The sequence below is a fragment of the Lissotriton helveticus genome, chromosome 3_1 (assembly GCF_964261635.1).
Source record: "Lissotriton helveticus chromosome 3_1, aLisHel1.1, whole genome shotgun sequence".
Classification (NCBI taxonomy): Eukaryota; Metazoa; Chordata; class Amphibia; order Caudata; family Salamandridae; genus Lissotriton; species Lissotriton helveticus.
In genome coordinates this window covers 1,943,901,988-1,943,917,635 of record NC_136061.1, presented here as the reverse complement: position 1 = coordinate 1,943,917,635, position 15,648 = coordinate 1,943,901,988, and the positions used below count along the sequence as shown (strand labels likewise).

The 15,648-nt window shown below is 42.6% G+C and overlaps 1 protein-coding gene across 5 annotated transcripts in view; it reads left to right on the top strand.

The window, feature by feature from the left end:
* The window catches only part of DENND4A (DENN domain containing 4A), a 587,116-nt gene that overhangs the window by 358,122 nt on the left and 213,346 nt on the right, over positions 1-15,648 (top strand). For all 5 annotated transcript variants that reach the window (XM_078683021.1, XM_078683023.1, XM_078683019.1 and 2 more), the window contains 3 exons: positions 10,134-10,234; positions 11,367-11,585; positions 14,989-15,134. In XM_078683021.1, the coding sequence (XP_078539147.1) occupies positions 10,134-10,234; positions 11,367-11,585; positions 14,989-15,134 (466 nt within the window). The remainder of the gene's footprint in view (positions 1-10,133; positions 10,235-11,366; positions 11,586-14,988; positions 15,135-15,648) is intronic.

Genomic DNA, 15,648 nt, shown 5'->3' with positions numbered 1-15,648 from the left:
GCACTATGAACCCTAAAAGTGTTTTCTTACTTTCCTCCTACAAATTCTTTTAAGGGACTGTGCCTTGGCAGTCATTCTCTGTGTGCTCCCTACCACTTGGTTACTGTTTGCCAGTTATAATTTGTATCTATATGCAGTGCTGTTTTGTGCCTGAACATCAAACCATGTTGGTTCAATTGGTGTTTTTTTGTTTAACTGTTAGCAGTGGTGTGCATGGAAACATTGCAGTGTAAGTGACTATCTTATTATGTTCTTTGACAGGGTGATTTGTTTGTAGTTGTTAAATGAACCCTTCCTTGTCTTGGCCTGGCCTGACGTTACCTTTGGCTTCACCTGATTGCGTTAGTAGTGTAGTGTCTAGTATGTTAGGCCCTACATCACCATTCAGTGACTCATGTGGTATATGTGCCGAGGCAATCACACCGGCTAGGTTTCAAGGCCTACTGTTTGTACATTTCACATGATTAAATCTTATATCAGATAATTCAACGTAATCCAAACAATGAAAGCTAGAACATAGTGTTTTTTACATCGCAAACACTTAATGCATTTTAATGTAAATAACATTACTCCAGTATTGGAACTTTCATAGATTCACATGCCTGAATCATTCCCCGTCGTCGAGACGGAAGTCTCCGGTATATAAAAAAGCTGTGCTTAGTAGTATAGAAAACTGAAAAGAGGTCTAGGCCCATTTCCCTTTTGCAACCCATAGCCTTTGTTATGTAAAAAAGGCCCAAACCTTTCCCTGAACCAATCAGAGCTCCTTACCCTCTAGAACACTCCTGAGAGAACCTTCTGCCCCTCAGATTTTTCTACCGCACGTTGTGCTAGGGAGTCTCCTTTGAGCTCTGCTCAAACTCTTTACTTCTACAGTTTTTTTACTTAGATTTGAGGTTTTTACATCAACCATGTCTGATAAAGAAAAAAAAGGATTATTTAGAGCTTGTTCAACCTGCTCCAAGAAGAGGCTTTATACAGATGACCCTCACAAGGACTGCATCTACTGTCTCTATCCAGACCATAAGGCAGCAGATTGTAAGGTATGTCGTACCTTTTCAAATAAGACCTTGAGAGATCGTGAGGGAAGGCTACTGCTCTGGCTTCAGAAGGTCAAAGCCAGGAAAGAAATCCTCTCAAGTGAGAGTGAGGAGGAATCTGTGGCATCGAAGAGATCTCAGAAGAGAAGTAGATCTCCTCAGACACATTCCTCAGGGGAAAGACCTGAGAAGGCCCCAAAAAAGACCACTCCAGGGTCTTCAGGGCGTAGTCCCTCAAAATCCCCTTCAGTCTCATCTAAGGGGAAGAAGGGTTCTGCTGGTGAGGTGAAAGGAGCAAAATCCACCTCAGATCCACCAGAGTCACCTCAGAAGATCAAGATTACCATCAAACGGTCTTCTTCTACGCCTTCTGAGGAGAAGTCAACTCCGCCGACGGGACCGTCGACAAAAAAGGGACCATCGACGACGACAAAAACACCTCCGTCGTCGACGAAAAAGGATAAAAAGGCTGGTGAGAAAACAACATCGACGATTTCACCGTCGACGGCGATATCGTCGACGGTTTCACCGCCGACGAAGGCGTCGACGACGAAGGCGTCGACGGCAGCAGTGTCAACGACAGCATCGACGAGGACGACGACGTCGACGAGGACAGCGTCGGCGGTGACTACAACGTCGACGGTGGCGTCGACGACAATGACCTGCTCGATGACGGCGATGGAAATCTCGTCGACGAGGGAAAAAACACCAGAAAAAAGGTTGGTGCCTTGGAAAAAACCTATAACACCGGAGGTTACATCTCCAAGCAAGGTCTCCCCATTGCTGCCATCTCATCTGCTGGAGGAGGAAGATTCGGAAGAAGATGATGAATACGGTATTGCCAGTAGCCCTTCGCAATTACAGGTCAAGTACCAAGAAGACGATTCTGAGGAGGAATATGGGGGTTATCAAGAGCAACCCCAGGAACAACACCGATATCGCCAACAGCAACGGGAGGAGATGACAAGTGTGCCATCCTTTTTGTTGAAGGATCTCCAGGGAATGTTGGAGGATTATAGGAAATAATGTCAGCTCTGCTTGTGAGAGCCACTAATGCCCTTGCTATCTTGGGAAGGTATGACAGGCAGATGTGGTGTGACCTGTCTCCATACGTTAACCTGGTGCCGGATCCAGAGAAGCAGGAGGCGAAGAGAATTCTCATGGAAGGAGAGAGGACTTCGGCTGAAGTCATAGACTGCGCTATAGATATAGCGACCACGGCATTTAGATCCTTGGGAGGAGCTGCGGTCCTGCGCAAGCAAGGTTGGCTGCGAGCAACAGCATTTAGGCCGGAGGTGCAAAACAAGATTTTAGACCTCCCTTTCAATGGAGAAGAATTATTTGGGAAACATATAGATGATACTCTGGAAAGTATCAAAAAGGATACTGATACGGCAAAGGCTCTGGGAACACTGCAATACAGGAAAACCCCTTTTCGTGGCTCCAGGGGTAGAGGACACTCCTCGTATAGAGGAGGATACCAACAGGGAAGATATTCTTCTTCTTATCAGTCCTCATCGCAGCCTTACCGTCAGCAATATAACCAGCGTCAGTCAGGAGGATACACAAGATCAACTCCAAGAGGACGTGGTAGCCGGGGAAAGGACAACACCCGTCGGCAATGACAACCTCCATCTTCCGGCTCTGTCAGATGCTCCCCTGGGTGGAAAGATTGCTCACTATCTTCACAATTGGCGGAAAATAACAACGGACCAATGGGTCCTCAAAATAGTTAAATTCGGTCACACCCTAGAATTTCTTCAAACGCCCCCTTGTACGCCACCGATGCACCAGAGAGCCAAACATCTGCATCAACTCCGGCAGGAGATTCGGACAATGCTCCGAAAGGGAGCAATAGAACCGGTACCGAAATCCCAGGAAAACAAGGGGTTTTACTCCCGTTTTTTTCTTATCAAGAAAAACAAGCTCCAGTGGCGCCCCATTCTGGATCTCAGATCCTTAAACACCTATCTCAAGAAACAATCTTTCAGGATGGTATCTTTGCAGGACATCCTTCCGTTATTAAACCCAGGAGATCATATGACCACATTGGACCTACAAGACGCGTATTTCCACGTGCCGATACATCCTGCACACAGACAGTACCTTCGGTTCTGGGTAGCCGGAAGACATTACCAATTCAGGGTACTGCCATTCGGCTTGAAGTCAGCGCCAAGAGTTTTCACAAAATGCCTGGCTCCAGTGGCGGCTGTGTTGAGGAAGCAAAAACATCAAATATTTCCTTACCTCGACAACTGGTTAGTCAAAGCACCATCAAAGGTACAGGCCAGAGCGTCGACGCAGGCCTGCATAGACTTATTCGCTGATCTAGGATTGACTCTTCACGAGGGAAAGTCAAACATCCACCCAGCAAAAGTGATCACATTTCTGGGGGCAATATTGGACACGGAATGCAACAAAGCTTTTCCCTCCGAGGGAAGACAACTGAGGATTGTGTCCCTCTTCCAAGACTTGGTAAAAAGAAAGTCTCTTTCAGTCCGCAGGTACAAATCCTTACTGGGCACGATGTCCTCTTGTATTCTCCTGGTACCTTGCTGGAGGCTAAGGATGAGACCATGGCAAGAACAGATCGATCTCCAATGGCGTCAGGCGGAGGGATCCTTCGACGATACAATAAAGGTGACACCAGTGATGCGACAGGCAGCAAAGTGGTGGACACAAAAGGCAAATGTGTCTCAAGGACTGACATTTCTGGCAAGAGCGGCACCGCTTGTAGTAACGACGGATGCGTCGTTAGAAGGATGGGGAGCTTTCCTTCAGGACCTTCAAGTCAGCGGTCGTTGGAAGGCACAGGAGCAGCAATTACATATAAATCTGCTCCGCTTGGCATTACTGGCTTTTCTGCCAATGATAAAAGGTGCGCCGGTGTTGGTAAGAACAGACAACACCACGCCGATGCATTATGTGACTAAGCAAGGGGGAATGAGATCTCTCTCCCTGTCTCAGGAAGCCCAGGAGATATGGGAATGGGCTCTTCAGCAAGGAATATCATTGGCAGCAGAACACCTCCCGGGGGATCAAAACATCAAAGCGGATACTCTCAGCAGGCTAAAATCGTCCTGCAACGAATGGGAGCTAGACCAGGGGATCCTGGACAGCGTCTTTCGGAGATGGGGAACACCGATAGTGGACCTCTTCGCTACAAGGGAAAACAGAAAATGCCAGTACTTCGCAAGCTGGCTTCCCCAGAGGGGATCTTGGGGGAATGCGTTTTCCATGGCATGGTCCGGCATCTTTGCCTACGGTTTTCCTCCAATTCCTCTTCTCCCCCACGGACTGGTGAAGATCAAGAAAGAGCCGTGCAGGCTGATCCTCATAGCCCCGTGGTGGCCCAGACAACACTGGTTCACAGAGCTGCTGCTGCTGTCGGAGGACCGTCCAATTCGGTTGCGCCTAATTCCATCGCTTCTGACAATGTCCAAGGGGCAGGTGCTCCATCCGGACCAGAAATCCTTGCGATTAGCAGCCTTTCTCCTGAACACTGTGAGTTTAGCCATCTGAACATCTCACATGAATGTAGGGAGATCCTGTCCAAGGCCAGAGCGGAAAGTACCAACAAAACCTACAGGATGAAATGGAAGAGGTTTTGTCTGTGGTGTAAGAGACATGATGTTCACCCTCTTACTGCTGCACCTCATCAAATTATACCTTACATTCTGCTGTTAGCAAAGTCAGGATTAGCACACGCCTCCATCAAGGTGCATTTGACTGCGTTATCCCGCTACAGGAGGTCATCTTCAGGCCCATCTTTATGGTCCTCAAGGATTATCAAACAATTTATGAAAGGGATATTCAGAGTTTTTCCACCAGTAAAGCCTCCACCACCATTATGGAATCTGAATATTGTACTCTCCCAATTGATGAAGCCACCATTTGAACCGATACACAGGGCAGACCTGAAGTTCTTGTCCTGGAAAGTGGCTCTGCTCATTGCATTGACTTCAGCGAGAAGAGTAGGTGAACTACAAGCACTCACGATTCAGGAGCCATTCTTGCAGTTTCAGGAGGATAAGATGATTCTCAGGACAAACCCGAAGTTCATTCCGAAGGTGCCAACTGATTTTCATTTGAACGAACCATTGGTGTTGAAGCGTTTCTTTCCTCATCCATCAACAGCGGCAGAAAGAGTATTACACTCGCTGGACGTTCAGAGATGTATGAAATTTTACTTGAAAGAGACTAAGGCGTTACGCAAGTCTTCCCAGTTATTCGTCGCCTTCAGCGCACCCAGGAAAGGTTTCCCACTGTCGAAGAGGGGAATTGCCAGATGGATTTCCAGTGCAATTGTCTACTGTCATCAAGCTGCTGGAAAGCCTTTGAATGCGCAAGTCCGTCCCCATTCCACGAGGGCGGTGGCCACATCCACTGCACTGTTTGGGGGAGTGCCAATCCAGGATATCTGCAGAGCAGCAACCTGGGCATCTATGCACACCTTAACCAGGCACTACTGCTTGGAGGCAGCCGCAGAATCGGATGCGGCGGTGGGAGAGGCGGTACTGCGGAATATCATCCAGTAACGGTGAGCCTTTCTTGCATCCCTCCATCCATAATTTCTCTTGTTTACAAAGTCACATTTTATATAAGTATGTATATATGTATATGAGATTATGCCTCATTTTCTAATGGTATTGCATGATTAAGTAATGTATCAGGAAAATGTGCTTCGTTTTTTCACTGCTCACTATTCTGATTCAGGCATTTGAATCTATGAATGTTCCAACACTGGAGTAAGAAAACAAGTTACTTACCTGTAACTTTAGTTCTCCAGTATTGGAATCTTTCATAGATTCACATGCACCCACCCTCCTCCCCTGAGAGGCTCACCTCAGATTTAGCACAAGAAGTGTGTTATATGCACAAGTGCGCAAATCTGAGGGGCAGAAGGTTCTCTCAGGAGTGTTCTAGAGGGTGAGGAGCTCTGATTGGTTCAGGGAAAAGTTTGGGCCTTTTTTACATAACAAAGGCTGTGGGTTGCACAAGGGAAATGGGCCTAGGCCTCTTTTCAGTTTGCTATACTACTAAGCACTGCTTTTTTATATACCGGAGACTCCCGTCTCGACGACGGGGAATGATTCAGGCATGTGAATCTATGGAAGATTCCAATACTGGAGAACTAAAGTTACAGGTAAGTAACTTGTTTTCTTTACATTGCTTACAAACACAACAAAGCATTATTTTTTATTCTACAATGCTACCTTTTGTTTTTGAAGATAATCCCTACATATCTCATATATTCAACTGAGTTGATTTTCAAAAGAATGTACTTCTCCGTCTCTGCCAGCAACATTCTATGCAAACATTATGGCCTTGCTTTCATAAGCAGAATGCTGACCAGTGTACTGTTGTTTTCAAGACTCAACACTGCCATTTGCTGGAGTTTGAGGTACATCTATAGTTCTTTTTTAAAGCTATTTTTTTAGCAGTATATATTTTAGATTTAAAGCCGAAACTAGTTACCTAATGTATTAATTGCGATCTAATAAAATTACTTTTTAAAGTTTCCCCCTATGTCATTTTAAATACCTGTTCTTAATTCCAAAAAGAAAATTGTAAATCCAAAAGATAACTGGAATTAGTAATTTAAAGCATTAATTTAAATGTAAATTACTTCCCACCCTTTGCCCCTATATAACTTTATTGACCGCACCTAAAATATACCTTATTCTTAAAAACGTAATTTAAAACTAAAGAATTCCAAATCTAAAATTAAAAAATATTCTAATTAAAATGCTTCCAACCCTTTGACCCATATCACTTTAAAAACCCATTCTTAAACAGAATGCAGTTTGAATAAAGATAAAAAACTTATTTTTTAAAGTGGTTTTTATTTCAAATAAAGTTACTTCCCACCCTTTGTCCTTACGTAATTTTTGGAACCTGAGCCTATAATGAATAAAGTAACCGTTTAACTATAAAGACTCCGATTTACAATGCATTGTAAAAAATGCGATGTAAATGTAAGCCTGTGTAAATGACATCATCATTTAATGTATTTTTATGAAAATAACTTTTAAAATGCTTACAAACGCTATGCAGTATTGTTTTAAAATCTTCAGTGCTACTTTTTTTCTCAAGTTCCAATTATCCAGCTGAGTAGATTTTCAAAAGAATGTTAGAAGTTCTTCTCCGTCTCAGCTTGCAACATTCTATGTAAACATTATGTCCTTGCTTTCACAATCAGAAAGCGGACCAGTTTTCTGTTTTCAAAACCTAACACTGCAACCGGAGTGTTAGTTGATTGTCATATAGTCATTCATCATATTCCGTAAGGCAATCTGTCCATACAATCTTATTTCTTTTCTTCTACTCTTGAATTTCTTAAGATATCACAACTTTTTCTTGAAATGTGTGTTGGCCGCCTGCAGAGAGTTGGGAACAGTGCCTGGTTGTAGCTCAGTGCCCTAAGGCCGCCCTCCTCAAGTGCACGGATGCAGCTGGGGTTTGCCACATGCAGAGGATTGAAAGCAGCAAACTCTTAGATGTCGTATATAATTTTTTTTTAAATCACTAAAAAAGGTTACTGTGAAGTTATGGTTAGCGTTGACTTCAACCCCTCAAATTATATTTACAAAGACTCAGACATTCACCTAAAAACAAAAATACAGATTGTGTCCCTGCTCTCCAGCTGAAGAGCATAGAGCTCCATCTCTAACTTCTTAAAAATAATATGGCAAACCCTCCTACAGCCATGGATTTAATGACCCAGGAAAATAAATGTGTATTTTTTTATTTATTTAAATGTTGATCATGGATTGTTGCACGTTTTGCTAATAATAACAATGCAATTTGACAAATCTTCACCAAACTTTTCAAAGAAAAAATTTCACCCACCTCAACGAGTTCCTGGAAAGTTTTGGGGTGATCCATCAAGCAGGGGTGGAGAAAAAAGGGGAGGTCTCAAAAACACAATTTCCTCATGCAGTTTCAATAGAAAATGTTGAACAGTGCTGTTGCCAAATGTGGCAGAAAGCTAGGTTTTTACCTGTGCATTTTGTGATTTGGTGTAAATCTGTTCACTAGTTTTGGACAAATTAAGGTTAAAAATGTATAGACGTGGATGGGAGGGCTCATGGGAGACCAGCGGGCCTGCAAATTAAAGAAATAAATAAAGTTGTGATTTGCCTAGTGGTCCCTTTTCCCCATCATCCGTCATTTTCCTTTAGGAACCAAACGCTCCTTCAGGAGCTCATGTACTGATTGGCTGGCCACAACTTGAACAAATACATTGCGTCCGCCATTATAGGACTCAGCATCCGTGTCTGAAAAATAATAAATAAATAAAAATTGGGTGTACTGGATCATGGTGGGGGGATACCCTGACCCCTTGTACCTTATTTGGGGAGGGACGTCCCATATGGTCCCCTCCTGAGGTCAAATGTTATTTTTAAAAAAAAGGGAGTGGTGTTGGGACACTGTGATCCTCTGGTAGCCATTGCTGGCACCTAAACTCCTGCAGGAGTCCCACTGAAACCTACACATGCACCTGGACTCCCACAAGATCTGGAGAGCAATTTAAAGAATGGGGGGGGGGGGTTGTTGGGGTTGGCCAGAGGCAGGAGGCTGGGCTACAGACACTTTGGCAAGCCCCATCTCGCACACAGCCAAAGGTCGTGCGTGGTGGGTGGTTGTCCATCAGTTGTAGGTTGGGGTTAAGGCATGGTCACACACCAGGCCCTGCAGCCAACTCAATTCTGCACACGGTCGAAGGCTGTGCATGATCAGAGGTTGGCCTGTCGCAGGGATTTGGGCGAAGGGCATATGGACAATCCCACTCTGGCTACTGGCGACAGGGTGTTGGCATTGTTGAGTATGGTAATAAAATCTTACTTTATGTTAAAAAAAAAAAACACAACCTAGAAATGCACTGAAAAAACACCCAACGTTACAGTAGTGTTATAGATCTGTGTAAATGTCAGTTAAAACGTAACATTTTTAACAAAAGAAAAGCCACTGAAATTCACTAGTTATACTTAACTCAATGAACTATACCATGCACCCTTACCATACACTGCTTATGACCTCCCATATTACAACACTCATGGCGTGTTCTGTGACATCAATGGTAACATCACTCAAGACAACTGGAATGACATCATTGATGACGTCACTCTGCCTGGCAAGGGCGCCAGTGGTATTAGTGTAGTACAGACTTAGCTAAGCAGTGGAGCGCACTGTGATCAAGGCCCCATACAGTAACCTAAAGCTACTTTAACTTACATTTGTTTGCAATGCAAGTCTTGCCACTGCTTACATTGCCACTGCTACAATATGTGCATTTAATATTTGGCAAATCTTTCGTAATGCTCTTGTGTTTTCTTTCAAATATCAGGACATCCTTAGGTTGGAAGAACCTTCTATAATTTTCATTGTCTGATGCTATTTGTCAGCATTCCTTTGCTGTCTTTATTACCAGAAACATAAATGCTAACACAAACAGTCTATATCCAAAGGACCTCTATGTTTCCTACCTGAGAGGAGTGTGGCAAGACAAATCAATTAGGAAGAGTAATCCCTTTGACTGTGCATCAAATCTGGGTGGCGTCTGGGCAGATTAAGCGGCAGAGCTTTGGCTAGAGGGCGGATTTGTGAAAGTGCCTCCGCTTATACAGAGGTCTCTGACTAAGGAAGCTGCTTCAGCAACATTTTGACTCATTCAGTTTTAGCACAATGTATTGAGATTTGTTACATGGGTGGTAATGAAAGGTATATCATAAGGCTATATTTCAGGCGCAGGTTGGACACCTCTTGTGAAATGCAACATTGTGCTCCATGGCAGATAATACACTATTCCTTTGGTGTATTTCAAAATGAAAACTATCCTTTTTCAACTGGTTTGTCTTGCGGCACTTAAATAATTGGAGTTATTGTTGCCTAAATAAGTAATGTACTAATTTTATTGGCTTTAGAAGGATGGCACATTGATCTGTGTTGCTAGGACTCACACATGTGACATGCATTTTACACTCCAACCTGCTGCATTGAAGGAAGTTACTGTTTGCACATGACCTATTTAAGTAATTTCCCAGAGCTTAACAGGACTTTCACGAGTAATGTTATATTTTCGTTCTAAAGAACAGAAGACCGAAAGCACGTCTCATGGAAGACCCTGCCCAAGAAGCCATGCAAGAATCTCATGAACACTTTGCACAACTTGTACCAGCAGCTTTCAGAGTGTGAGTATGAAACTTAGAAGTGTTGTTTTTTTACTGTGAAGAAAAGGTAGACGTTTGTCCAAACAATGAGCCAGTAAATGTTTGGGGATAGGGAAGTTACTTTTGTCATGCTCTCTAAATAAAGCACAGATGCACTTGATTGAATTTTTCATACAAATCCCACTGCCCATTGTGTTAATAGGTTGTATATTTTACACATGAAACGGATATTATCTGGATGTTCTGTTATTGGTTATCTCAACAATAACCTTTACTTAAAGTGTCTTTGACATAAGTTCCTACAGCAAATGTGAATGCTCCAGTTTTTAGCATTTCTATTTCATGTAAGAAGCTTTGTTTTTGTTTTAGAGAATGGTTATCTTACCTTCTTAAATCATCAAAGGAGCTAGGTAATGGCAATACGAATTTTCTTACATTGCACTTTTTTTAATCGTCTTTTTTGCAACAAAGAAGCATGCTCAATTTGACTCTTGCTTTCATGGTACTCATTGATGCAGTAAAATATGCCTAGATGTAAATATTGAAGTAATAAGTATGTTCACTCGTCTTTTCAAAGGTATCTTCATTTATACCCAATTACACCTATTCACAATAAAATGGTCATCCAAATCGAGTCTTCACTTGAACAGGTTTTCAAAAACAAACACCTAAACATTATTTCCCCACAAGTGACATTCCGAATCATTTCTAGACTCTGACTGGTTTCTCAATTTACCTTTGGTTAGTTTGTCAATTTGTAAGTCATAATCTAACCGGGGGAGAGAAGAGGTATTGATGTCAACCTTTTCATGTAACTGAAACTTCATACTCTCGCCCCAGGCTTGCAAACTTTGGAAAAACTTAAATCTTTGAATAAAGTGTGTCTGCCCCATGTTAGCATTAGCCTTTGAATAATGGGAGTAACAAATGTTCTGTGGTGGCAATATTTGTAGGGAAGTAGAAGAAAAAAGAGGGATCCTGCGGCGTCTACTTCTGCTGTTCTCCAATGTCACTTGAACTACAATGGCACATTAGAACAGTGATCTAAAGCCTGCTAATACGGTATCACTAATCAGAGACTGTTAATGCAGAGTGCGGTTTGATGCTCTATATCTGGTCATAACTTGAAAAAGCCTATTTCTTCCTCCCACAGTGCAGCACAGACCAAGCGAAGATGCCCTGATGGGTCTGGCAATGAATGACAGCGACTCCACCTCTGGGAAGAAGTTGCATTTGTTGGATTTGGAGATCCAAGAGGCATTCCTGTGCTTCATGGCCTCTTTGCTGAAGGGTTACAGGTCCTACCTCCGTCCGATCACTCAAGCCCCATCTGAGACCGCCACAGATGCTAGTTCGCTGTTTGAACTTCAGGGTAAATGGCATGAACCTGTTTCAATGTGGGTATGGGGAAAGGAGAGTATGAATGTCTTACAATGGTCTGGTGGAAGGTTCAAATGAACGTGCTCTCGTGATACCATGTTTTTCATATGCTGCATATTTTTCTCATTTTATTTTAGTCAGAAAGATGGAGCCACTTTATTTCATGTTGCCCTTGGGTACTTTTGTGAACGGTAGCTGTTTCTGATAAGCAAGGAGTCAAACAAACTCTATGACGTGGCGAGAACATGTAGAAACGTATCTGTGATTGTTGAAAAATGGAAGCGATGCCCACCTTTGACTAACAGTGTTATGTTAAAGTGACATTACCTTCGATACAGAGGTACCGAGGCAATATGCTATGGAGATTTTCTTACTCCGTAGACAATTGCTGATGTGCAAGAAAACCTGCAAGTACAGCCTGTTGTCAACCGTGCTGTGAATGTTATGAAGCGATCAGTTAAGGAGTGTAAATGTATGCTTGGCTATCAAGGTGACAAGAACTAGAGTTTTCGTCATTATGCATCCCCTTGATGTGTATGTCATGCTCCAGCTAAAAGACAAAAAGTGATTTCTGGTTAGACGACCGCCTGACCAAGAAGCATACAAGGGTTAGACTCTTTCTCCCATTGTTCTCCTTAGTGCAGTAATACATGCCTAAATGTAAATATTGCACTAATAGCTATCCTCACCCCATCTTATCAAATGCATATTAGTCATACCCAGTTGTATGGATTACCATAACCTATTACAACAGCCTACAACAAAGACTAGTCCAAATCCAAATCAATTCTCCTCTTGGAAGGATTTTCAGAAGCACCTAAGCATTCTTCCCTGTGAAATGAAGTTCTAAATTATGTCTACACTCTTGAGTGGTCTCGCAATTTACTATTGGTTTATTTCACAAGTCATAATTGACCGGAGAGATAGCAGAGGTTTTGATGTCAACCTTTCAAGTAACTGAAACCCGCCTCTCTTTCTTCCTTGCTTACTTAATTTGGGGGCATCCTTTCGATTATTCCATAGTGGGACTTCTTTAAATAAAGAATGTAACACATTATCTCTGGTGGCAATTATAGGAGACGAAAGAGGCATCATGAGACTGCTATTGCAGCTCTTCAGTGTCCTTTTCCATGGCTGAATGTATGCAGCACACTAAAACATGAACCTAGTGCCTGCTAATATTGTATTACAGACGTGAGACTGTTATAGCAGTGTGATGTTTGAAGCATGTCCGTTTTATAAATGTTTCAACCTGGAAGCTCTCAGAAAAGGAGCAGAACTGTATGCATATGCAGAGGTGCTGGTACTATGCCTCCCCACTACCCCTGAAAGGAGGAAGTAGAAGCTGAGCTGGTCCCATACTTGGAAGTGAATATGTGCAAGCTAAAAGAACATTGGTTAGATGACCTTCTGACACAGGGCTATAAAAGTTAAAAACGTTTGGTTCTTCAATCCCAAGGCCTCAAGACATGCATTATCATGGAGCAAACATCTCCAAGCTCAGTTTTATACTGGAAATCGTTATTTCAAATGGGCACAAAGGTTCTTAAAGGTGGATTTTGCATTAAAATCTGCTGCAAGAGCCCACTCTTCTTCTTCCCACTAGTCGCATTTGAGCAAGTGCTCAGAAACAATTAGTTTTCATCCAGGCCGCACGTCCTCTCCACCGGTGCTGTCTTATCCATCTTATTATTCTGAGCTGGGTGGATGTCTCATCTAGACGGATCAAGAATATTTTCCAGTGCTGAAAATGAACGACATGACTACACAGATCCTTTATCATGAGGTAGCACATCCTCTGTGAGCTGCTGCTCCCCCCAGCATTGCTTGTGCAGACGTGAAGCGGTGTCTATTGGAAAGTTTGAAATAATATCCAGCATAATATGTTTCTACATGGAGACAGCCTATACTTAAGTGATGTAAACATTCTGATATATTGTGTACTTCTAGGCAAGGTGTAGACTTTAAAAGTGTTTTCCCTCATTAACAGGTTTGATGTTTGAGGTTGGTGTGAGTTGGATGATTACTGCCTACTGAGTGCTTCCTGGCAAAATAAGATGGCTGACCAAATTTTTGGACAAATGAGTTTTTAAGCTGCCGTTTTAACCTCATTACAAGGCCTTAAAAACAACCTTGTGAGGTCGGTATTAGCACAGTGGAATGCCTCTGACGAGACTAGCTCTGGAGAAGAATAATTTACTATGAACTGGCACAATTATTTTTACTTCATTTATGCTTTTAGCTGATATTCTGGCTCTTTCATTGTCGATTCCTCAGTGATTGTTTTTACTTCTTATGCTCTTGTGTTGGCAGTAAGGGCTTGAAGACTCTATTTCCTTTCTGTTTTCTGTTGTCCTAGATTGTTTTTCATGGTGTCACAATACTCGCTTCAGGCAGTTCCAGCCACTGGATTTAATAGTTATATAAATTACAAATTCATTGAATTACAAGTCTTTCTCATCCTGTCTTCTCTTCACTGTTCTCGCTTGACAGGGATGCAGAAACAGGCAGAAATATTTTATCACTTGGTGATGGTTCTTGACCCTTTTTGAGGTCAGGTTCATGCCTGTTGGAATTACATGAGGGATCTGAATCGAGCAGTTTTATTGGTTGATTGAGCAGTCATTGCTTGCAGGCCAGCTTCCAGAACTGGGGGTTGCTGCCTTTGAAAATGGCTGCACACATTCAAAGTCTGTAACTGGAAAAGAGACATTTGATGGACTAAAGTAGGCACTAACGTTTATGAGTAACATTGTTCCAGTAAGTCTTGTTCATAGAATAATGCTTTTAATTCTACCTTTTGTTCAGCCAGTGGGGGCGATTCATAGCTTCCATGTTAAGAAACTTCAGAAAGGAACCTCCGCCTTAAAACTCTTACCATCCTTGACCCTCATAGAGTGAAATGCCCACTACTGGTGGACCTGCTTATTATAAGCAATATGGAGAAGGAAGTATTCTCTGGATCGGTTAATTCACTGTCATATCCTAATATTTACTGAGCATATGTTGGTCGGGGTATGACTTTATTTTCTGCAACGTGTTCCCAAGTTCATTTAAACACACATACATGTGTTACTCGTGCACACAACTGGATATGTATGAGCATGGCCATCTTTCTAGTATAGTTATGCAGTTCTGAAAGTCTTCGACTCCTTTTGACTGTTTACCAATATTAGATGCCATCTTGTACACCATCAAGACTTTATTCTCTTCCCAGATCACATGTACGAAGTCTAGGAAAAGAAAATCACATTTTTAAGCTATGCACTCTTTCAAGCAGTTTTAGCTCTTAGCCTCTGTTATTGGTCAGCCCATCACAGTATGACAGATTGTTGATGCAGTTTAAGTTGTGACCTGCAATGTCAAGGTGTCTGATCAACGTCTGTCTCTGACAGGTTTTTTGAAAAGTCGTGATCGTTCACATCACAAGTTCTACACAATGATGACCAGAACACAGATGTTCATCCGATTCATAGAAGAATGCTCCTTTGTTAGTGACAAGGATGCCAGCCTGGCCTTTTTTGATGATTGTGTAGAAAAGGTAAGATTACTTCCTAATGCATTGTATTTGTTGACGGTTTTCATGATCTTCCCATCTTTGGCTGGGTGATAGGCCACACTCAACATTATAAATATGGATCCATGATGTCATTCTTCTAGTATAGCCTGATATTTGGAGTCCCACTTCTTTCCACTCAGCTGCAATACAGGTGTGGGCTCTAATTTCACCACCCCATCCTTGTTCTGAACAGATCTTAGCTCCCTGCCTATCATTACCTAGTTTGCAGGATTGTAGAGACAAAGTAGCTTTAGTCTCCATGTCTGATCTTCATGATCTCCCCTTTCCCGTCGGTATGATCTCCACATTCTGGTTAGAGCAATGACAAGGTACAATTCCCTCAGAGCCTCTTTTTTCCTTCCTATTTAACCTGCATCAATGATCGGCATCTACAGACTTGGCCGCCCACCAGTAGAATCCCTCTTTTGCTTCTGCAGCTCTGTCTGGATTTGATGATCCCCCATTCCCATAACACTCGTACTCCTTAGCTGGAGGC